General features: G+C 38.4%; 1 protein-coding gene across 4 annotated transcripts in view; it reads left to right on the top strand.

The window, feature by feature from the left end:
• Positions 1-25,665, top strand: part of mast4 (microtubule associated serine/threonine kinase family member 4) — a 124,416-nt gene that overhangs the window by 563 nt on the left and 98,188 nt on the right. For all 4 annotated transcript variants that reach the window (XM_042509471.1, XM_042509470.1, XM_042509472.1 and 1 more), the window contains exon 2: positions 22,237-22,390. In XM_042509471.1, coding sequence (XP_042365405.1) covers positions 22,237-22,390 — 154 coding nt within the window. The remainder of the gene's footprint in view (positions 1-22,236; positions 22,391-25,665) is intronic.

Raw genomic sequence — 25,665 nt, 5'->3', positions numbered from 1 at the left:
ACTACAAATGTGAGATGCAGATATGAATGTATAAGGGACTGTTCGTTATTTATCAGAGGCGAGGGTGGCTGGGGTGTGGCTTCATTTTCTTTTAACCCTCTCTGAAGGTACACATATTTTTCCTTGAATGAATTGGAGAAAATGCATGACTCACCCTCCACCATAAACTATTAGATTAAAAAAAAGTATTTCTTAAAAGATAAAAGTTCAAAATGAAAACCTTGAGTTGAAAAATACTTGTTTTTTTCCACCCTTGTTGTGCATGCTGGTTAGTCAGTGCAAAATGTACATTTTTGACAAAATATTTTAAAAGGAAACATTTAATATATAGTGATTTTGATGAAATATTACTTTTTTTTAATTACTTTTGTAAACTTAAATTTTTATTTTTATTTATTTAATTTACTGATGGACACATTTGTCCCACAATAATGTGCTCAAGAACCATGGGAATTTGAAAATTTAACAATAATTTCTATTTTTACAGTTTCTAGCCATGAGAAATGGTAAAATTCCAGGGAGTTTTTAAAAGAAAAACCTGTTTTTTTCTTTGAAAGTATGGCAGTGAAATAAATACAAATACACGCCCCTCCCTCAAGCCAAAATAAAAAACAAAAGTACCACCCTAGTGCGCTAAAAATTATTTGACACACGGTCCCTTTGTTTATATGAAGTGTTTACTCATGTTAAATATAAGCTATACCACACTCTGTCTGGTGGTTAAAGAGAATACAGAAACACACAACATGACACTAATCCTTTAAATCGCTTTAACACTTTGAAAGATAGTATTAATTTTGCCCACGCTGTCAAAACATTTGTAAACAACCATCAGCTCAGTGCTCACGTTTGGTTGGTTGCATGCGTCATGAGGTCAGTGCAGTTGAAGTGTAATTCATGCTGTGTGCTTCTTTGACTCCATCAGCTCTATTTACAAGTAATCAGTGCATCTTCTTTTAGTACAGTATGTGAAAGCTGCACTGCTCCCCATCAGTCAGCTGCAGTGAATGTTTGCAATGAGTACTGCTTAAACATGTTATGTAATTGCCTAACTGCATTTTCAATTTGTGGCTGTGATAAATTACCATAACTGAAAGTATTAACACATTCTTCCTACAACCATCTGAAGAGAAATAAAATACTCTGTCTGTTTCATGGGAAAAACAGATTTTTAACCAGTTCCCTAAGCTCAACCTCTTTCTCCGTAATATAAACAAAGATGTAAGCAGGTTATGGTGTGCGTGAGTGTATGTTGTTTGTTTGTTTGTTTGTTTGTTTGTTTGTGTGTTTAAATAATGCAGCGTAATACAGCACTCTTTAACAGAATGCTAATTTAATGAAGTTTTTGATCAGTTTTTGACGTTTTTGCCTGTTTGCCGATTCAGCATTGAGGTTCTTTAGGAGGGTGCAGTTTTTTGGTTCTTTTGAATTGTATTGCATGTTATTAAGAAGCGTTTCCTATATTTTTTCCACCCCGTTATATCAAAAAAGTTAGACTAAATTTTGGATACACCACTCAGTCTAACGCAACAGAATTTAGCGGCCCCAGACACTGAGGCCTCTCCAAAACCCTCATAATCATTGGACAGTGTTGTTAAAAGAGACCTAATATGCTAATTTTTAAGGTTCATACTTTTATTTTGGGTTTTTACTCAAACATGTTTACATGTTTTATAGTCAAAAAACACTTTAGTATTCACCTCTTGTCTTAGATACCTTGTTTTAATGCCTGTCCCTCCCTAACTAAGTCTGCTCTGGTTGGTCAGTATTTGTGTGTCTTCCACATCTGTGCTTGAGGCCACCAGCTTGGTGTCTTTGCACCATCATTGCAGCTGGGAATGGTCTGTAACGGAGTATGGCAGCATTTCTACATAAAAAAAAATCACCAATAAAAGTTTTACAAGCGTACATGTTCCAGCAGGAATATCAGAGTTTTCCACACATTGATTTATTTGTAGCAGACTGCCACAATTAAACATCTGCCACCGGCTGTTTTTGGAGCTGGACTGTTAATTAGGAGCGCTTTTAAAATTAATACACCTTTCGATTATTCATTGCACCACACTGTCAGAGCACAGAGCATACTCTGGGCACAGATGGAGCATTAGTATATCAGACGCAGTGAAAGTGAAATTTAATTGTTCAGTCTGCTGGATATAAAAGTTTGCATTCACTCTCAGCAGTTGCTCCTCTCATTCATTGATCTAATCTGATCAGCAGATCAATTATTCACCCCACGAGTCACAAATTGCAGCTGAGGAAAAAAACAACTCATGGGGAGCTTTGCCTGTGCTGCTGTCGTGGACCCTTAAAAACCTCCAAATTTGGAGAGGGAACACAGAATGATAGAAATGGATACACATGCATTTTAAAGTAAACAAACAAAAGTTTGCTGTTGATGTCCTCATCATCTTTCCAACCCGCCGACATCAGCTACCTCTACACATACACTCTCATTCTGTGGGAAACACTATATGATCTGAAACTGTGGAAAAATTAACAATATTGGCAACCAAAATTTAATGGCTGCCTGACATTAGCATGTAACTACATGTGGCAATGTATTTCATTTAAACACTTGAAGTAGTGTGCCAAGAAAGGGCAACCACATAAAGAAATTGACTTGTAGCCAGTATAGAAAAAAACATTGGAAACAGTATTCAGAACGATCTGAAGCCTGAGGTTTTTAGTGATTATTTCAGCCTATGGCCAAAGTTAATATGAACATCTGACCTTGTAACATATATATGACAGGAAACAAGGAAATGCATAATAACTCCTCTTTAAACAACCTTCCAGGGTTTTCCATAACTGTCGGGTATTAATTTTCCAGAAAATCTGATGTTTAGCTTCTGTGACTGGAATGTAATGGTAGTGGTACAGAACATGAGAGGCCCAAACTGGGGCTCATCACACTCTAACCTTGAGTTTTGGGAGGAGTGTGAAGTTATTGTGGTGTTTATTCAGGAAACAGATGGGAAAAATGAGGAAGACAAAAATCATGTCTCAGCCGTTTTAATTCATATAACACTTTGCATGGATGTGTCTGCAGACTGGTCTGACTGGCTCGGATGAGCACAATGCAATCTGATGTGTGCAAGGGTGTGCTTTGAGGTTTTAAGCAGTTGCCTGACCTGTAAACCTTTACCAAATCATACCATGCAGCATGACTTCAGGCTGTAGGTGTGGCTGACTGTTATCCTTTATTAAGTCTCATATAAGCAGTGGGAAAACACAGAAGCTTGTGCAACATTATCCATCTATCACCCCACACTGTTTTTCCGTAAAATTTCCTTGATGCAGTGTTCCAAAGCATCACAGCTAAATGTTGCTAATCTGTCCTCTTTGAGATGACACATGCACCCATTGTGAATCCAAAAACAATCACTGCTTTGTCATGAAGTTGGACTTGAATAGACCTGCAGACAGGACCCACATTGCATTTTCTTTACAGAATGTAATATAACTCATTTCATTATTAGTCATTCTTTTGTTTTGCTACAACTGTTAAATCATTTTTTGTAAGCATATCAGACCCCAGCATGCACCGACATCCCCCTGCAACATACCCCCGGCGTGGTGTCATGTTTGCTAACACTGGTGCATTACTAATTTGGTGAGGCTGAATAACAGTTTGACAGTCCATTAGCTTAATAGAGCTGAGATATCACAGACAAAGGGAATGATGAAAACTGGTCTCTTATTTCATCCTGTCCCAAAGTGAACTGTTCTGCACCATTGTGCTGTATATATTTTACTAAAATAAAATTTTCTTTTTTGGGAAATAAATGGAATATGATTTTTAAAAATATTTTAACTAAAATTAAACTAGATTTAAATAGACTTTAAAAGCAAAAGCCATAGGGGCATGTATTGGCTGAACCCCGTGCCCTTTTCTCCTGCTCCCTTTTGAAATGTCACTTTGAAGTTCATTTAAAACCAGTGACCTCTCTGACGCTGGCCGCAAAGCAGGAGATGTAATTTGACCTGTTTTACTGCACTAAACTGACACGTCGCTGGCCAGAGCAGCACAAAGCAGGTAAGCTGACCTGCCAGTGCAGAGCAGCCTTCCAGTGGCATTACTACAGCGTTAATCAGGGAACCCTGACTTTTAACCTTTGTCCTGCTGCTGTGGAGTTAAAGGAGGAAAGACTTCTGAGAACATGCTTCATGTCACCTTTTTAGACTCTGCCTTGCGTAATGTTTCTAAAAATGAGATACTTACTATGATGGTACTTCTTTACAATATCTTACCATGGCTGCATCTTTGTCCATCCCAGACATCTGAATCAGTGTAATGTTATGGAGAACATTTCCTTTAGTCAGAATGAGATCATTCCATTCATGGTCCCTCCTTACATGCACAAGATCAAATAACATAAAAAGATTAAAATAGGACACATACAGTCCAGATTTTAAACAGATTCTGGCCCAGGACACTGTATGTGAACTACTACTGTTAATTATGGTGTATTGTATGTTTGAGGTCAGTGTCAATAGCTGGTGCACCTGTTCTTCACTGTTCAAGTATATGAATTATGAAATTATGTTTGAAGGAGCTGAAATAATTAATTGAATAATTGCTCAGTTAATTGTTAAACTTTTAGTCTTTTTTTCCCAGCGAAAATGCCAAATATTTGTTGGTCCCATCTTCTCAATTGTGATTGGATTTCTGCTTTATATTAGTGTAAATTTAATATCTTTTGACTTTTGGTTGGGCAAAACAGGCAATTGGAAGATCTTACCTCGGGCTTAAGTACATTTGACAAATATTTTGACTATTTTCTGACATTTTGTGGTAGGACACTTAAGGATTATTTTTTGTAATGGATATATCTGTTCTGATTATTTTCTCCGGTAAGTAACTCATCGTTGGGTCCACAGAATGTCATAAAATGGTCAAAAAAGTCCAATAGGAATGGAAGGAATAAAAAAATTAACCCATTATAGTATTATGATATGTTGTGTGGCAGTGTTATTTATATTTTATTGATTCACGGACAATAAGTAGCTATTTTTTATCATGTGAATTATTAATATTGCAAATAACTGCTAGAATAACTAGATGATAGAATACAATTTGCTACATTTTTCTGCAATAAAAGTGATTGAAAAGAGATGAAGAAACTAAAAACCTGATCTTGTAGATAAAACAGATACTGATAAAAGTTGACATAATGTGCAAGGTAGTTAATCTAATTATATCGTGATGTATGTTATCACAATACTCAGATTATAGCAAAAAGTTTAAAATCACATTACTGTTGTTTTATGACGTAAGTATTCCACTAATATCTGACCATCGGGCCTCTGGTGATTTTTCAGATCAACAGTCTGAAACCCAAAGATATTTAGCGTTTGATCACAGAAAACTGCACTGAAGAAACAAGCAAAAATTCACATTGGAGAAGCTTTAACCACTATATTTTGGCATCAGTCAATTCATTAATCAAGAAAATACTCACCAGTTTAATTTTAAAAAATGCCCATAACTTGCTTGAGTCTAAACTGATGTCCTAAAATCATTTGTTTTGCAGAACCACTTGATATATAAGTAATTATGACATATGACAAAGTAGCAAATTCTCATTTTTGAGACCTGGAACCAGAGAATATTTGGCATTTTTGTTTGAAACAATTAATAGTTAAAGATTGATTTTCTTTCGACTGATTCATCAACTCAGTTGTTGCAGCTCTTTCTATTTTTTTGAAAGCTAAGTTTACAATGGAAGAATTTAATCGAAGTAGTTAAAGAGGAGTTTTTGGTATAATACTCATATAAGCTTCACAAAAAGAACTGTTTTTGTTCTCCCTTGATACATAGGTTTGAATATGACTTGAGGCTTTATTCTTGGTTTCAGCTGCATGTTGGACTGTTACAAATAGTTGTTTCAGATTTCAGATGATACTTGTGTCTAACACACAGTGAGTCGTACACAGTGCTTGCTAAGTCACGCAGTCTATATGTGTCCTGCTTTTATACCCCCCCCCATAACCATAAATCCTTTGTTCCCATACTTTCTCATCTCTGCCTCTTATGTTGTGATAGCAGAGTACAGGAATTGCCATTCATGTTATGCTAATCCCACCATTTCCTATTTGGGTTTCTTGCGTTTATATTTGCTGCTGCAACAACAAATGCATTTCCCACACTAGATGATGACTGAAGGTTTGTCTGATCCACCGTAATTCAGCTTTAAATGTCACACTATCAGCAATGTATGATATTTCAAAGCAGCATTCCCACCACAGTATGATAAGTAATAAAAACTTGTGGGCAGCTTGTTTTGGCATAGATCTGAGAACATCTTGCAACAACAGTGATTATTCCTATTCTTCCCACATGCCAGGTTTGCTTTGAGTCTTGGCAGTGACTGCAGATGTTTGTGTAGTAGTTACTTGACAGTCAGGTGGATTATCCTCAGTGCACGGAGTGAGCACCAACATAAACTGATTGGCTTCCTCAGTGACGGGGTGGGATGGAAAATGCATTCCGTCATCCACTGCTCATGCCACCCAAGAATACATTCTCAGAGGGATATTTTGCAGATTTACAACCAGCTTTGTATCAAAACAATATGTAGTATGTGTAGATGAACTGTGGTAAACTTCCCTCCATCTAAACAGTACCTACATTTTCTGGCAGTTTTTCTTGCTCTCTGGCTGCTGCACCAACTACAGGCTGTACTTGCGCATTTTCTTTTTGCCTGCCACCCACGCAGCTACAGCGGACACAAAAAGTATAGAAGCAGATCAAGACACAGACCCAACCCCCCCCTCCTCGTACTGTTTTGCATATTTCTCTTTTCAAATTTTTTCAGAAATGGGACAACCTTTAGCTCATCTGGTAGAGTGTGCACCCCATTGAGGCTGAGGCGTGTTTGCAGCAGCCCGGGTTCAATTCCAAACTGCATCCCTTTGCTGCATGTCATCCCCTCTTTCACCCACATCTCCTTTCAACCTTCAGATGTCTTGTCTTTAAAGGCAAAAAAATGCCCCAAAAATAATCCCCCAAAAAAGTTTTCAGAAACATATTTTAGATTACTGTTTAGCTGTAATAAGAGTTTGTTTGTTACCAACTGGCTGCTTTTTTGTTGAACGGACACATAACGTTACCCAGTAGTGGTAGTATTTATTTTGGTCTGTTGCGATGCAATGCATTCTGGTAGTTGTAGGTTTATTGAGATAAAATGAATGTAGCAGTCCTTGTTCTCTGTTTTCTTCCCATCAGTTTAAAAAGTTTTTGTGTCTCTTTACTGCAAAGACAGGCCAGTTTTATGTAAGGATTATCTTTATATTTATGAAATAAAGTGATCTTTAAGTGGCCATACTAAATATTTTTATGAAAATTATGTATCAAATGTCGGTGTGAACTTTGATGAACCTACTGAATATTATAGCCTAATTCTGCAGCTGCTTTCTGCATCATGGAGCTTTATAGTGATATACAGCTCAGTTTTTAGTTGTCTGCAGATTCACTGTTTTGGTTCACTCCAAGCTGTTCACATTGAAAAAGCTCTAAAAATCCACATTTTTTCCCTCAAATTTGTTGTACCGTTTACATTTTTTTTTCTGCTTTTAACCCTCCTTTCTATCCCTTTTTTTAAATTCTGTGACATTGTATTTATAACACTAACTTTACATCCATTCATCTTCATTCTTCACCCAACAGACAGCTGCTGTCAGCTGATAGTTTCAACCCCATGTTTGCCCATGCTTGTATATTACACTGAATGATGTTCTGTATGGAGCAGTCAAATCATTTACTGCTCCGGCCAGATGACAAATTACTTCCCTAAAAGCAAAATCAATAATGTTAGAGGGCTGTAAAAACAACAAACAACCCACATACAGAGATAAAAGAAAAACAGAAAACATCTTTCCTAAAATGAAATATCAGCACTTCTGTGTGGAACAGTTTAGTCTGATCAAACTGGCACACTCCTCTGCAGTGAGTAATGAGTTTGTACGAATGGGAACTAACCATGTGTGACAATTGGCACTCTGCAAACTGCGTCAACTTGAGGATTAAAACAACTAGAATGCTTTGTTGAACTGGAGCTGCCCTGTTTAGGTTAGCAGAACGCTCATTCATCTCATGACAGACACGTCCATTTGGTCTGGCTGTGTTTGTGGAGGGAGATTTATCTGTTTAAAAATGTCTGCAGGATAGCGATGAATTGTTTTTCATGACATAAGTGAAGGCTGACAGACTATGTTTCAGATGCACATGTTCCACACACTCTAAAATATCACCATAACTTTCGTCTAACCATGTCATCAATGTAAGCATATTTGGTGGTCATTCTTTCTGCCGACTACATCATTCCTGCTGGGGCTTTAATCCACAATGTTCAATAAAATTCATGGAGTAGAAATTAAATTTCACTGGTTTTAGCTTCATCAGTCTGATAATTTGCTGCTTTTAAGCTGTTTATCTCATTGTTAATTGAGTATCTTTTGGATTTTGGAGTGTCAGAAAAGCAATTTGAAGGGGTCACCTCTCTCAGAGGATTTGTTGTGGTGATTTTAGACATAAATTGGACATAATGGAGACCAAACGATTAATCTATAGATTTAAAACAAATCAACAAATTAGGCGATGCTTAAAATAGTCTTTGTAGTCGTCCCTAATATCTTTTACTACAAATATAACCTCCCTCCACCTGACCAGCCGTCTTTTATAACCTCCCTCCACCTGACCAGCCAAAGCAGCATGTAGAAGAGTAGCAGCTTCATGATGCATCCAGGCACAGTTATACGACCGTTTCCACTGCAGGAATTGGGGGTGGTCTTAGGGTGATGAAACAAGTCCCTGCCTCAGGGTAGGTACTTCAGTGCGGCCCTGAAAAACTGCTGGGTGGGGCTTGGCTTTGACTTGGTGCTGATTGGGTATATAGAGAGGCATAAAAAGACGTCAACAAAACAAGCGCCATTTTTAATACTACGGTCATGTGATGTCCAAATAATAGGAGTGACAACTTGCCCACTGGAAAAAGCTATCAACTAGCTATCGACCTCTTGTTTAAATGATCTTAGCATCAAAACACAGCCCGTCTTTTTCGTATCTTCCATGATGTTCTGACTTTATGACGACAAAGCCAATGAACTCAACAAAGTCAGAAGTACGATTTCCCAACTCGGAAACTCCGACCAACCTCCGAAGAAGATGATACATGATTATGTCATGATTGAAACTGTTGGAGGAAAATTATGTCAACTCAATGGGGACACAAAGGCTGAGAGGACTGACCAGGTTGTGCCTGTAAGTGTTTTCCTGTAAAGGTTTTGACCTGAGTTCCTGCAATGGAAACACACCTATTGAGAGTAGTTCATCTGTGTTTTGACAGCGCACAGAGCCCAATTACTAAATCACTGAAGTTATGTGTGTTAACCATAAGAAAATAGACTTGAAGCCTAAAAATACACTTTGTCGCACATGCATAGCATGAATGAATTGCAAGCTGTTACAAAGCAGGTGTAGATAATTTGTAATTCGGCCTTCTGTGTAGACGTGGCTTTATAGACTGTTGTGAGTTCAGTGCAGATTTGTTTCAGAGCATCACAGGACAGAGCCACATACTCCAAAATGTGTTTTTGTTTGAAGGAAGCTGATCACTCTAAGGGAAGTTAGACCCGCTAGAATTGATTTCATGACAGCAGCTAGCCAACAGTTGAGTCATCATGATTGAAATATCTAACACCCACCTCTTCTAACAGACAAGTAGAGAATGCTATGTAGGGTACTGATGAATGAAATTGATATGCTATTATTGATGACATCTCCTTGATCTACTGTGCTTTGGATTGTACTTCATTGTACATGACTTTAGATGAAAGCATCTGGCAAACTGATCTATATCTAATGGTCTAAATCTAAACATTTAAATCTAAATGTCTATGTTTGGAACATACATGTTCTGTCAAATTTTGAACAGAAATGTGTTGCAATCTGGAATTGTGGTGTGTAAAAGATGTAAGATACTAACTGGCATGCAAACAGCTGTTAGATCAGACCTGTTTTTATGCTGCTCCAAAGTACTTTACTGAACACTGTAAACAGTTTTAGGTTCAAATGTGGCCACTGATCTTGACTGTGTTTATTAGTCTTATGCAATGGATTGACCAGTAAGACTTTACACACACACACACACACACACACACACACACACACACACACACACACTGTTCAGGGCAAAGTTAGACTTGACAGCAGTTCATTCATTTTAGGGATGTATGATGGAGTGGTAGCAGTCCTTGTTCTTAACTGTCTTCTTAACAAGTAAAGTGTCATTGACAAATGGGAGGCTTTTAGTGTCTGGAGGCTGATCATTCTGCATTACTGAAATTGATGGAAACCAATGGTTGACTAGAGGCTCAGAAATGCATAGTCATCAGTTTAAAATTTGCTTTGTTAAAAGTAAAGCAATGTACTGTTTTAAACTTTTGTTATTCTTTAATTTCTTTCTGGTTTTCAACAACCAAGTCAAGATGTTAGGAGTCTCTTACTTTCTACCATCCGTCTCTTTAAGAGCCTGCTCCCTGAAGTTGGAAGGGCAACTGTCATGTATTGCATCAGTGCTCTTTGTGTATCAATATTTGCTTCTGCTTGACAATGTTTAACTCTCTTCTCTCAGTTGCTTGCCCCCAAATAAGCAGCCATTTATTTAAGCAGGCTGCCAGTCAGGGTGATTAGAGGGACGTCCAGTGTCAGTGTATGCTTTGGAGCAAAGAGGATTAACACAATCTGGTTAAGACTCTTTTCACTCCTACTTTGGGGCGAGTCTTCCCAAGATCCATCTCTGACTTATGACTCTTCTGTCCTGTCCTTTGTCTGCGTGCTGGTCTGGGTTTAATCAACACCATTTGATATGACTGAGCATTTTAAGTAATGCAGGAGCTTAAGTTTGTTGTTACCTAAACAAAATGTCTTTAGGTCGGAATTTACCTGTCGGTCAGTGTACATCATCGGAGGGAAGCAAGGTAAGAGGCTGTTGACACTGCTGATTGGATTAGGAAGTGGGGTGAATGTAATGTTCCTGAAAATAATGTATTTTATTTATCTTAGCTTGTATGTAAAGCGATAGACTAAACTTTGTGTGTTTTAATTCCTTTTGAATGAACACACTTACATGCATACTTACATTTGTGTCAATATAGGTTGATTATTTTTTAAAATGTGCCTACTGCTGTAACAAGAGAGGACATTTCTATCTCTATTTTGAGTTTTTAAAGGATACAAAAAGGAATATCTTTGCTGCTTCATTCATTTTCCAAGAAACAAATCTAACAGACTGAGCGGCTTGTTTCATCGACCCACACTGAAGTGGTTTGAACGTCATCAGTGTCATATCATAATTGAATAAATGACACATTATAATGTAGTGCGAAGATATCATAGTCTCTCAGTGTAGAACTAGAACTCCTCCTCTGGGCGCCTGTAATTGAGGACTGCAAGAAGTAATGTTTGACAATGTAGACAAAAACACTGCAGGAATAATAATAGAAGTTATAATTGTTTACGAAACCTGTACATTAATAAATAGTTAAAATGCCCTCATATCTACTGACAGTTACATCATAGTGTTTATTTTTGTTTAGTGCTTTTAAACAGGTGGACTGAGACAAAAAATTTGCCCTGGCATTTTGACCCAGACTGGCCCACCACAAACAATCACACAAATGTAAGTCACATGTACAATAAATTAAACAATGGCATTGGTTTTTTTTAATTAACAGTTTAGGGGTATACATACTAAATGAATGGGCTGGGGGTTCTCTCCTGAGAATTTTTTAGTGGCAAACATAATAATTATAATAATAATAATTTCTTGTATTCTGTTAATTAGTATTGCACCAGTTTTTGCCCTTTCTACATTATTTTGTGGTGGAAATCTCATATATAGAGTAAATCAACAGGCAATTTCAACCAATAATACAAAGTTACTACCTTGGCTAACTTTTTAACCCGTCCTCCCTCTCTATTTCTCAAAAAAACAGAAAGATTGAGTTGTTTATTTTCATCTGGACCTGCACGTTCTGCAATTTTTTGTCTATTCTTTCACTGTAACTTGTGTCACTCATCTCTGACCCTCAGTTGGTCACCTAGCGTTTCGTCTTACTCATTTTGGAACTCTCTGTTGCAGATGTGTTGTTTAATGGAGGCACTGAGTCAAACGGGGAGGTGCTTGAAGATGTGACAGGGTCAGCCCAACGTCATATGAGAAAGTAAACCAATAGGCTGATCTACCTGTTTTATGTTCCAGTCATACAACAACAACAACAAAAAAAAAACAAAACAGTTGTGTCAGGCCAAAGGGCACATCGACCCATGGTAAAAGTGCCCAGTGTGCCAGATGGCCAATCCACCCGTGCTTGTAAATGCTAAATAGCAGCAGTAATTTACATGGTTAGCACTGTAGGCGGTAATTAAAATACAGCCTGAAGTTGATAAGTAGTTAGAGGCTGTCTGTTTTTTCCTGACCTCCAGTCACACACTGTTATTACAACTGTGGAGGCTTTTCATACCAGTAAAAGATTATAGGTACAAACAATCAGATTATTGACTCCTGATATTATTACCCATGTTGCAGAATAAAAAAAATAAAAAATTGACTGAATCTGGAGAAATATTTGGCTGGCAGAATTAAGCTGTGGTTTATTCTAATTAGGCTCAAATTAGATTGTTGGGGGATTGTCCCCCCAAAAAACTGGATTGTAGTGAAATAAGCCTAAAAAACCCCAACTCTTGCTGTTCCCAGATGCACATCATGATCAAAATGTAATCAGTTGGTCCCTGGCCTAGGGCCTACTGTTACACCAGCTTTCCTGGAATGTATACAGTGAGTCCCTAAGGCACTAAAATGCAGGAAAACATGTCTTCCTTGGTGGAAGACATAATGCATGGTTTAATTCTTTACATGCTGAAGATAAGAAATGTTAACATGGTCAGTTGTATAAAAATGGAGAAGGAAAACACCACTGTATCTTTCCAACTTAAGATCTCGTCAACACAGGAAACTGAATTCCCCTGTGAGCGCTCACAAAGTTCAGACACTGAAAGCTGAAGATTTTCCTCAGCTAATGAAGGGACGCTGTCAGTGGAAGGAGAAAAATAAAGTATCCATGGAGTGACTGACATGTGGAGTACACTGTCGAGAGTTATTTCGATTTGAGACTTTCAAGTGTGCTGTTTTCCTCATGAGTAAACACTTAGATCCTCGGTGCAGAGAGCGAAGGGAAGAGAGATTCAGGCCAGTGTGGAATTCGGGGGAGAGTTGAAGTAGACAGATGTTGGGTGACGAGGTCGGCCAGAGCATAGTTTGCTGTACTGCAGTTGACCCTGAGAAAGAGTGATGAACAGATTCCCTATCTCAAAAGGTCATTAGGAGCAGTTAACAAAACTGTAAGAATTACATGAAATGACCATGGCATCACAAAGTGTGTTTATTTTGGAGGCTATTAGAAAAGTAAATTGGGGAAAATGTCTTGGTTTTCAGTGTTTACAGAAAAGGCAATGATCTTTCTCTAATGCATTTCTTCAACCAACTGACAATTAGCCCTTCCTAAGTCCCTCTCCTTTTCACTCTGTGCTCTAATAACAGTGGAGCAAGCTTTGAAACCCGACATAACCTCAGTCAACTTTCTCCTTTCCTGCTACGCTATACTTAGAATTGCTATGTGCTAGGCTCCTCTCATGAAAAAAAAAAAGGAAAAGTAAATTTATAGATGGTTAAAACGTGTCTGGAAAACTGTCACTACCTTCATTTTGGCCCTTGTTCATGAAATCAGCGTACAACAGCAAACTGAGTGCATTGAAATTTTCACAGTGCTCAGCTTTCATTAATTTGGATGTGAGAGGAGGTTACGATCACGTCAGGTCTCAGCTTGTGTACGCAAGTTTGAGTCAGTGGTGCAACACAGTAAATCTGGCTTTGTCAGAGAATTGTTAATAAGCTGGTATCTAAGTATTTGCAGCCACTTATTATTCACTTAAAAATGTTTAAAAAATGTGAGGAAATTGAATTTTGAAAATGCCGGCGCACTCTCTGACTGCAGGCTGAACGAAGGCTGAACACAAATGCTGACCGGCCCTAATTCATGTGAAACTTTTATTATAAACACTGAAAAGCCAAAGCATTTTTATATCGAGAATCATTAAAAATAAATAAATGAAGTTGGCAACAGTGTAATTATTTAAATACTAGCAGCCTAGGTGATTATCTTTTTACCCTTAACTGGAACAGACACAGGTGTTCATGTGTGTCTCCCCTGCCAGCTGGTTTGAGATCAGCCCCAATGCATGGTTATGCACGGCCACGCGCTCCATGTTCTGGGTCAGTTATAAGCTTTTATATGAACACTATAACAGTATCAGCATTATGTAATATACGTATATGCTAATACTAAGCTATAGGTGGTTGCACAGCATGTATGTCTAAATGAAATATTCCAACCTGAGATGGAGTTCGATTGTCCACTGTAATGCTGTTGAACGCAGCTGTGACTTCTTCCCATATTGCAGTTTTCTAGCTTCATTTGTTGAAACTTTACAGGCAGACAGAACCAGTTGGTTAAATCGGACCTGGAAAGTCAACCTTTCCACTTTGTTGCTCAGTGAAGTTTTCTCTTCATGGCCATATTACACCTCTCCATGTTGTAAACTATCAAGGTGAGGCCTCCAAACCCACAATATATGGGGGGCGGGATATGTAAGAAACGATTGTTTTCAGTAGCTGCGTTTATCAACAGCCGGTGAACTGCACTCATATCTGCGCTGGTTTTTACAGTAGATTGCTAAATGAGGGCCATTCACGTTTTTGAGCAACATGCTAGCTTATGTGTAGCTACATCAAGAGGAGTTAGCTGAATGTGAGATCACCAACATCAGCTACGTTTGCCTCTGCCTTGTTTCCGTGGTAAGGTTAGAGATTAGTGTTGCTTACATATTTGTAAGATGACATGAATTATTGTCAGCCAGTAAACAACAAGGCAAACGTGAAAAGTGACTATATCTGCACCATCGTCTGTATTCGGTTAAAAGTAAATAGAGCACAGATCCCCAGGGGAAGAAGAAAAGGGGATACATACCTGGCAGAGCAGGAGCAATGTTGATAGTGTTGTTGTCTTCAATCTCCACAAACCACCAGTTTTTCAAATCTTGTGTGGAGGAGAGGCAAAACAAACTGCAAACTTTTAGACCCCGCTTAATTAAAGATTAAGTTTCACTTTCACTCTGCCTGCTGTTCTGAAAGTGTGGTGCAATGAAAAACAGAACAGTAAATGTATTCCAATAGCACTCCTAATGAACCGTCTGGCTGCAAAGATATAAAATCAATTTGTGGCGGCAGATGTTGTTATTGTGGCAGGCTACTACAGATGAATAAATGTGTGGAAAACCCCAAGAATAGTTGCAAAAATATACCTTTTTTTCAATGACATGCCCTGTTGGTTGATGAATTTCACTCTCTAAGATAAGATACCAGCAATGATAAAATGATTATGTAAGAAGCACCACTGTGCTGTCTGTGTTGTACTCTGAAGGCAGGAACATGGAAAGCTACAGCTTGGCTTTAAAAGCTATAACTTTTCAGGTCTTTGTAATTCCGTGTGGACTATCTGAACTGTATCTGAGAAAACAAGATATTTCCAAGTGGAAACCAAACCGAAGTTATAAATGGGAAATTCTTGTTGGTCTTCTTAACACTTTTCCCGGTAACAGTGTGTGTAAGGTATGATTTGATCATTACCAGTCCGTGTTATTCTCAGTTTCTGGTTAGGAAAGGATGTGATAGAAAAACAATGGCAGGCAGAGCGTTGAGTGAAACAAAGGACAGCGATGACTGGAAAGAGGTGAATTGTAAAGCCTCTTGATGTATGGGATCCATCTTCCTGTTTTACTGTAAATGTGTACTCATCGTGTCTTAGCAACCAATGAAAGACACAATAACAATTTGTTCCCATGTGTAAAAGGTTCCTTTCATCTATGGCAGTGAAATGATAAACAACACTTGCTCTCAAATTTTCAAAGGGAATTAATATCCTGGGGTGTGAATGCGTTTGCAAATTCTCTCTTTGGTATCACTGCTTTCGCCCGACTGCTTTTTATCCTTTTAATGAGGAAATCACGACTCAACTCTCTTCACCTTTTATAATGCAGGACCGCGCTACTTATGCCACAATAAGTACCATAGTATGTTAAATAAATTGTTGACAGAAGAAGATGGAAAACATTGAAATTGGTGTATGTGCTTGCTCATGGGTTGTTTTCATAGCCAAACTCACTTGTCTGGTGGCATAGATCGCATACAAGCATGTGAATACCAGATCTTCCCCTGCTGGGCCTGTTGGAGTCTTTATTGCTTGACCTTGGGGACAGTGTCCCTGTGTGCAGCCTTGCTTTCCATGCTCTTTGATCCTTGCATTTGCCTCTTCCTGCTGCTCTGTCCTTTTGTTTTCCAGCTTGTTTAGGTAGCCGCGTTACTTGTGTATATACCGGTGTCTTCTCTGTAGCTAGGTGCTTTTCCCCTCCTCCAGTTTATGCAGTCTTTGTAGTCTTGGCTTGTAAAGGTCAACAGCAAGAGTAAAACTCCCACTGAGTGTTTGCTCAGTGTTATCCACAGTATGCTGGAACCCTTCCCCACATGCATTACATTTTATATCTTTGTTTTCTCATACTTTCTTTTGCACATTAGCTGACTTGATTTTGCTTTGCCTTTTTCCTATCCTTATTTCCACTGATTCTTTAATAATAGCCTGCTATTGCATCTTCAAGCTTAAAGAGCCAGATATTTCCTGCAGGAGTTGGTAGAGACCAAAAACAGGGTTTAAGGAGAGTGAATATTGGATTAAAAACCCTTTTACACAGGCATCCTGCAAAATTTCCACCTCAAAGACCTTTTAGTACACCAGTGTTCTGTAACCAAAGGGGTGTGATGTGTAAATAATAATTTACTGTGCCTGTTGTATGCTGGTTGATCTTGTCCTCTGCTTGGACAGTAAGGAGCTGGGTCTCACTGTTTTCCCAATTTGTGGACATTTTTTGTCGCTGTTCCTCTTCTTTGAGTTAGCTGCTTGTTGCTGCTAGCTGCTTTTAAAATCTCCTGGCGGTAGGTTGCACACACAACACGCAGTCAAAACGCCACTCATGTCCCTTCCTGCTGACTGTCCCTTTTACACAGATGTCCATTTGGCTTTGTTACTGCCTCCTTTGACATCTACTACTCTGAACCTATGCAGCTCGTGCGCTTGCAGTGTTCTGTCTACCTAGATTCTCAGAGGGCTTTTATTTTGAAACCGAAACAGCTAGTGTTTAGTTAATAATAAGTGTGTATTCTTTCATGTCTGTGACAAATATAGACATTGAAACTGTAGTAAAAGGTGGCATTATGGGGTGCACAAAAGCTCACCTGGTAGAGCGGGTGTCCTGTGTTAAAAGCAGCTGTGAGTTCAACTCCAGCCTATGGCTTTATGCTACATGTCATCCCCTCTCTCTTCCCCTTTCATGCTTAATAAAACTGTCTTATCTAATAAAGGCAAAAGTCAAAAAACAAAAATCTTAAAAAACAATTATAGATTTAGTACCATTTTCACTATCTATTTTTGCTGAAAACGGCACATCATGTGAAGAAAATATAGACAAGACTTCTAATTTCTTGATGTGCTGCAGCTGAGCTGCCATTTCGAAGGTGTGCCCAAGCAGTGCTGCACATGCAGTCAGGGTGGCCTGGGTTTTAAAAGCAATACAACTCAGTCCCTCCAGTCGGCAATTGCACCTTTTATACAGAGCGCTGAGGTGACAGTGTAAAAGATTCTTAACATTCATCAGGTGGTCATAAACTGGAATTGCTACCTAACTGCTGGGTGTGTAGGTAACTCTTTGCTCCTAAATGTGCCAAATGTCTTTTGTTCATAACTTGTCTCTGCTGATGATTTCCCAAAAACATCAGTCATTGCAGGTTCAATGGGTTAATGCATTACTTGTGTATTTGAGTGATACAAGGGGTGTGTTAAGTTAAACGGATGTTGTGGTTAACATGGTGTCTTAGACAACAGGGGCTTCAGGATGCCAGTTTGTGCAATCAAAGTGACATTGCTGTGATGTAAATATGAGCCTCAGTATTCTCAATAGAAAGTATGATGGTGTAACAGCAAATAAACTAAAACATACCAGTAGAGAAAGTCTGGTTTTCACATATACTGGTGAAGGTTGCTTCATATTTCAGTTAGTAAACACAACTGACTTTGCGTGTTGCGCTGTCCACCTTTGTTGATTCTCTTTTTTGCCGTCTGCTCTTTGCTTTGACAACAAAGGCTTGTTGGTACTGTCCACTGCGTGTGTGAAGCTGAGGGTGTAGGAGAGGATGGAGGAAGGAGGGGCAGGTCAGGTTTGATCTCGCTCTCGGGAGTTCTGTGTGGCTCTCTGCTGCAGGGAGGGAGGAATGCTAGGTGAAAGGGCACTGGCAGCTGCCAAAACTGCAATGTGTGCGCTACCCGCTGTGCACACAGAGAGCTAACTGTTATTGGCTTACTGCAGAGCTTTCCATGTAATCAAGTTGGCATTTAAAAGACTGACACCGTCTTTTAAAATCATTGCTTTGGAGTAGCAGAAATTTGACTACTATCCTCTGAATGGCAGAGTATACTGTCAGCTGTCCTCTAAGTTGCCTCAATTCAGATATGCATGGAACAGGAAATATGGCTTTACTGATTACCCAGATGATCATTTATAATTGGCTCATAATGGCCAAAGCTCAGCCGACCAAAAACTCAAATGAAACTCAGGCCAGCTTTGGCTGCCCTCCACAGTTTTCTCAGGCTCATATTTCTGTTGTGGTGCACCAACCAGAGTCAGGAGGATGAAGGCAAAAGGTTGCAAGGATTATAATGCTTGTACAGTTCAGTTTGTTTGTTGTGCTTCAGGTTCAGAACTGTCAGGTCATTCTGTTTGCTGCTGCACGAGTTATTATACAGGAAAAAAAATGCCCAATAGTCTTTGCTTTACTGCTCCTCAATCAGCTTTCTTTTCTTTCTTTCTGCTTTAAAAATATTGATTAACTGATTTTTCATGTTTGCATAGTCGAGTGAAAAGCAAATATCAGATCAAAACATATTGCACTCCTCTAAACTTCAGACCTTGACCCAGTGCACAGATAGCAAGATGCAAACTACTGATTATCTTACTTCCTTTTATGAGTTGAAAGTCGGCTGCGCTTGACACATACACTGGTGCAATCTGCCTGTAAAACAACCAAACAAAAAAAGCAGAAACATCATATTTCTTGTCTGTCTTTGTTACAGGCTGCAGTCCAAACATAAAAGGCCTTATGAAGATATTGCAAATAATTTCTCTCAAACAGCCTTGAAGAAAAGAAGATGACGAAAAGGCAATGAAAACTGAAATATATTGAGAAATACAGTCACTTCTATAAATTGTGTAATAACTTCCTTTTTTGATATAGAAACCTTACAAGTTGTGACCCTGAAGCCACTTAGCAGAGCTGCTGTCTTCAATCAGGAACATGCACTGTGTATCATTATAGTCCATGGTGTTTAGGCTTGAAGGTCATAGCGACTTGCCCTGAGACAGTTTCACAGCATAACTCTAAGCTGCTTATAGTGGCATTGCTTTGTTATTATCTGTTCGCTTTGTATGCATAACAGTCTTTCCAATGCTTATTTTATTGTGATGATTATGAATGTGTTTGCCTTTAAACACCTGGAGACAGTTCAGAGTTTAGTTGTCAAGTTTTAGTTATCATGTGATTGTTTATAAATGAAGATATATACATCATTAATTTGTTAATGAGTCACAAAGTGCAAACAAGTTCTTGTGTATATGTTATCTGTTGCTAAATATTAATTAATTAATTCCACATATTAATAGCCAGATGTAACTGTTGTGACTAGGGCTGTCAGCAATAACACGTTAATCGAGATGTTATTAAGGTTCGTTCGTAATGAGTTTTTTTTGTTGCTTTGTTTTTTGTAAAATCGCATTTTTGCCAGCCAACAGTCCTGTCCAGTGGTTTAAGTCTTTTTTTTTTGTTACATCTTTTAAATGCCTGTGACCCTTTCATCTTGTGTCTCCTGTGTTTTTTATGGATCTGTGAATGCAGTGCAGGCAGATTGCTAAATGAGTTCTTTTTTTTTTCCTCAGCCAGCAGTTTGTTACTCGTGGGGTGAAAAGCGAGTTTGCCTTTACTGTTAATAAACATTTGTTCATGACACTGCTTCATATAAGCCTCAACCGTGGTTATTGGCTGAATGTGTTACATGGCGGCTGTGTTATTGTTTTTAATGAGTCTAAGTATACCAGCTGTAGTGCTCAGGAAAGGCTCAGTTGTGGTTTGACAATGAATTCGTTGCCATAAAATAAAGTTTCACAAACTCAGTTACAATCCCATCTTCCAATGTTGCATAAAGTCCTCCATTAAAAAAAGCTGTCAGGGAGGAAACGACTCGTTTGAAGATCGCGCTTCCTTCTCACTCTCTTATGAGTCTGCACAGATGGAAAGTTTTCATTCAGTCATCTTTTTTATGACTGCAGCATGAGGTTATAAAATAAAACACATCCTCTGTGAATACATACAGTAATATTAAGCCATCAGCTGTACATAAAATGTGACCTTGTACTGTACTGTATGTGCCACCGCAATATAAATAGAGTTGATGACTGTGTTTAGACATGAGAAGAAATATATGTTCCACCATCCTGCTAATGGCTCCCTGTTTCTTTTCCGTTCTTTATGCTTGTGTCTGAGCTCCACTGCTGCAGATCAGACAGAGGATAGTATATACATGCATAGTTATATCACACATAGTATATTTCCAACAATGAACAGCACTGTTTGCAGAGCTCTGTTTTGTCAGGGTCATGAGATCCTGATGTCTATTTGTCCTTAAGGTGCAGCTGCAAACAGCAAGTTGCCTTCTGAGTGTTTGCTCTCAACTAATTGTTTTTAGAAGTGATGACTAAAGATCAAAATTCTGTATCTTATAGGCTAAAACAATAAGTGTGCACTGAGTCATTCTTGGACTACATTTCTGTAGTCACTGAGAGGTCAAGCCACCCAACAAAGACTTGGTCTCAGTTGTCCTTTATGATACTGCGGTCATGAATCCTCCCATGGAGAAGCAGAGAGTATTTCCTTCCACAGACTGCTCTGAGCCGTGTATATCTTTGTATTCTCGGGGAGGGCCTCTTCCTTGCCACCGGGCATTGTTGTGTGCTCTCAGCTTCTTCCAAGGTCATTATCTTCTGTGAATACAACTGGCTGGTACAACCTGTTGTGATGCACAATGTAGTATTTCTAACCATATGCCTTGATGCATACTTAATTTCTAACTAGAATTATATGGAAATGTGTTTTATGTATATTTTGAGTACTGGGACAGAATCGTCCTGTTTCTCATTGGAAAGCCACAACAGCCCTGGGTGTGTCAACCTTACAAGACTTGGATTGGGAGAGTGATTCATATCCAACATTTTGTTCTAAGCTGTGAGCTGAACATTATTTGGGGAACACCCTGGGAATCCCCTTGTCTCTATATTATTTGAGAAGTTGAGTCCTCCCTTAGGTTTGCCTGAGGTGAAAGATTTGCAGCTTTATGTCTCATTGATCTGTACATAATGCCTCCTTCTTGTGACTTTCTTTCCCCAGATTTTTACTTGGGGCCTTTTTTTTCAGGAAGACAGACTGGCTTTGCTGATGGATATTTTTTAGGCTCTTAACACTGTTTCTCCTCCCATTACTTGCTCCACAACATGTTGGCAAACCACAAGTTATGAGCCATGCTCTGTTTTTTGTTGATTGGTGCCTTTGGTCAGCAGGTGTCACTGGTTGTTACCATGGAAACAGGGCTCTTAGTTTTGAGTTCGCCTAGGGGTAGGTTGTCTTATTTTTTAGGCATAAATCAGTCCTTATTTTTGTGATTTTTTTTTTTCTAGATACATGAGACTCACTTTGAAATGAATGCGCTGGGTTTCTCTCAGTTGCATTACCGCTTAGTAGTGCTTGGTAAACTGATTAGCTGCATATAGCTTTTCACAAGCTAATGCACGCAACACACAGATAAAGACCTCAAAAGCTGAAATTTAGGCTTTCTTGTATATTTGTTGTTTTTTATTTCAAGGAAACTGAGAAAAATGTGGACAGCATCCTTGTATGGTTATAACAACTACCTCTATAAAATGTATTTTCTAACCTACTAATTGTTTTCTATCTTGTCCTCTAGTTGGACAACATCCTCTACCCTCCCTCCACATACCTAAGGAAGTCCAGTAACCCAGAGTTGACTCATGGATTAAGTCCTGCTCTCAAATTTAAGCGACAGCTCAGTGAGGATGGGAAACACCTTCGGAGACGGAGCCTCGGAGGTGGTCTCACAGGTAATAATTTTATGAATGGTCTTTTCATTTTAGGCTCACACAAGTATCTGTGCTGCTTTAGACTACCAGATTGATGGATTTATACTTAACTGATTCAACACCAACTTGTTTATATGTTTTGCAGTGGGTTTTTGAAAATTTGCTACAAAAATAGCTGTTTTGCTTCAATCTGTGTGTAGTTAATTTCCCATACAACTGTAAATCATAGCCCTTAACCCTTTAACCCACACTGGTTTGATTTCTTTCACAAACATGGTAAAACCACAATGACCAAAGAAGAAATGACCCAAAAATTAGCAAGACATTATTAAAAAGTACAAAAAAATTACTTGGAAATTATTTTGTTTTTTAAAGCAAGAAAAGCTTAATACAAAACAAAACAAAAAACGAGGAAAAGTCCTAGAAAAACCTAAAAAAATCTTAGAATTTTGTAACATAATTTTAAATATGTAATTATATAATAATTGATAATTTTCCTGAGGTTTTTTTCTTTTTCCCTAGAAATGTTTCCCTGACTTCTTAAATATATTATTCTAAATCTGCCAATTTCTTGCAATTTGTAGAACAAGTTGCTCATAGCCTTTCCCCCCGTGTGTTTTAAAAAAAATCACACCAATTTGCTTAACTTTCAATGGCTTTAATACTAATAAAAGGAAAGGAGCACAAGAAAAGTGATGTTGCTCCAGGTTTCAAAGGGTTATTCTTGGCATAGACATAGTTAATGTATGGAATAAGAGCATCAATATAAATGGTCAGAAATGGCCATAGTTTGAATACATTTGAATTTTTGCTCCACTTGGGAGGACAGGTTGCATAGGTGGAATATGTTAGCGTGTTGTTCCTGTAGAAAAACATTAATGGCCACAACTACCTTAAATCATTGATGCTCCTTAATGGGGATTTAATACCCCTCAGTGGGTCTTAAGAATAATTTCTCCCAAATCAAACACGTTTACTTGTAATATTCAACCATGGAGATGGTTATATTTTTTTATTTGCTGCAGTATGGAGATCAAGCTTGTGCCATCATCCCAGAGTTGAAAGCAATGAAAAATGACTTGAAAATGTGTTTCCAGCAGCTGCCTTGCTTACTCAGAATAATCAGGATAATCCACAGACCCTGCTGTGAAGAGTTTTCAGTTTTTCCAAGTTTTTCGTGAAGAAAATAGTTCCCTAAGAACATGCTTTGAAGCAACTCCACTTCAGATGTTTGACTGACTTTTCAGTTGCAAAAAGTAGTGACAAACACTTGCCATCTGTCACTGAAACCTGGCTCTGAGAAGAAAGCATCAATAACTGCGTCACACTTGGCAGGACATCATTCAAAAGTGCATCACACATAAATTTGATCGAGCCAGTAGGATTACATCATCATCTGCTAACAGCAGAGATGTGACCCGACTGTCACCAAACTGGGCGCCCTCCAGATCTGTAAAGCATCATTTCAAGATCATATTTTTTTCATCTGACATTTCATACAAATCTGAAGGCCCTGAAAACATCTTTTCTCAATCACCATCTCTCTATGAGTGATGGAGCGCCACAGGAACACACACTCCTCTGCCAAAGTTTGACCAGTATTAATCATTCCACATGATTTCTCATCTTCTAATGCTGTTTTGTCAGTGATCCTCTCGCCAGTTTGAAGGGGAGGAGACACAGTTTGAAAAAGGTGATGTCATAAACTTCATACAAGCAATCAGGATTTAGCAGTTTTTGAATAAAACTAAGATGACAGTTGTTTGGTTTGAGCATGATGTTGTGTTGTAGTTGTGTGGGTTAAACTCTTTATAAATTATAATTAAAGATTAAGGAACTTAAACTGTTGCATAGGTATCATTAATATCTAATCTTAGTGAAAAATATTTGAAGAATACTTTGAATTAGAAACCATGTTTTAAGAAAAAAACCCACAATTCAATTTGTTGTAGGTAATTCCTTTAGCTATTTCTTCTTCTTGGCTATTCATTGTTATTGGTACAAAAGGGTTTCAACAGTATCAGATTTTCATGGTACTGTCTCAGGAAAAAAAAAAGTTTTATGGTATTACTGGGCGGCTGTGGCTCAGAGGTAGAGCGAGTCGCCCTCTAACTGGAGGGTCTACGGTTCGATCCTTGGCTCATCCAGTCAACATGTCGAAGTATCCTTGGGCAAGATATTGAACCCCAAAATGCTCCCGATGCCGTGTCATCGTAGTGTGCATGCATATGAATGATTAATGAGTAGAAGGTGGCACCTTGTACAGTAGCCTCGGTCACTAGTGTGTGAATGTGTGTGTGAATGGGTGAATGTGACATGTAGTGTGAAAGCACTTTGAGTGGTCAAAAAGACTAGAAAAGCGCTATACAAGTACAGTCCATTTACCATTACAGAATTATTATGTTGTCAATTTTTTCATTTGGTTGAACAATTTTTTTATTACTATAATTCAAATTTAAAACCCTTTTTTTTTTATATAAGTATGTGTAAAAGTATCCATTTTAAAAAATAACTAAAACATAGGTAGTTCTCCATCCAGTTGCATTTTTTTAATACCGTAAATGAGCAAATGTACACCTTGAATCCGATACTGCTGCAACCCTACTGCACAGTTTTGGCTAAAGTGTCAACTGCAACAGAAAATATGTTTGACAGCATCCACTAGGTTTTGAATTTCTACAACAAACTTCTCTCTGCAAATAAAGAAGAGCTAGGATGAGAGGGAGGGTATGTATTTGGTTTGTTTGTCTGTCAGCAGGATTACAGTAAAAAGTACTGGCCCAGTTTCATTGAAACTTAGTGGAATAGTGTAGCATACAGAAAGGAAGAAGCCATTAAATTGAGGAGCAGATCCAAATCACAGGGCGGAAACACAAATCATTTTTCACATTTGTCAACATTTTGAGATTGAGCATCATGCTTTGGTGTTGGGCTGCAGTGCTCTTGTAGTTACTTGCTTGTTTTACTGTTCCAATGACCACTTTTTGTGTGTGCGCTCCCATCATGAAACTGCTTGTGTTCCTGTGACGAGGAATGTGTAAAGTCAGCAGAGAGCTGTCCCCTCGGAATTGTAAAATTCAGTGTGAGAGGAGTTGTGATTAAAGTTGGCTGCAAATCCTGCAGCGTAGACTTGGAGAATACAAACTACCTGAAGAAGCTTAGTTTTCCTTGTTGGAATCACGATTTGAATTCTTAAGGACTGGAGAACAGACTGCAGATCCAATTTATATCCAGATTCCAGTAACAAGGGATCAGTAACCGTTGGACAAGTAAGACAAGAGAAGAGCATTGCTGAC

Source organism: Plectropomus leopardus, chromosome 20 (assembly GCF_008729295.1).
Source record: "Plectropomus leopardus isolate mb chromosome 20, YSFRI_Pleo_2.0, whole genome shotgun sequence".
Taxonomy (NCBI): Eukaryota; Metazoa; Chordata; class Actinopteri; order Perciformes; family Serranidae; genus Plectropomus; species Plectropomus leopardus.
This window is presented reverse-complemented; position numbering and strand designations above follow the sequence as displayed.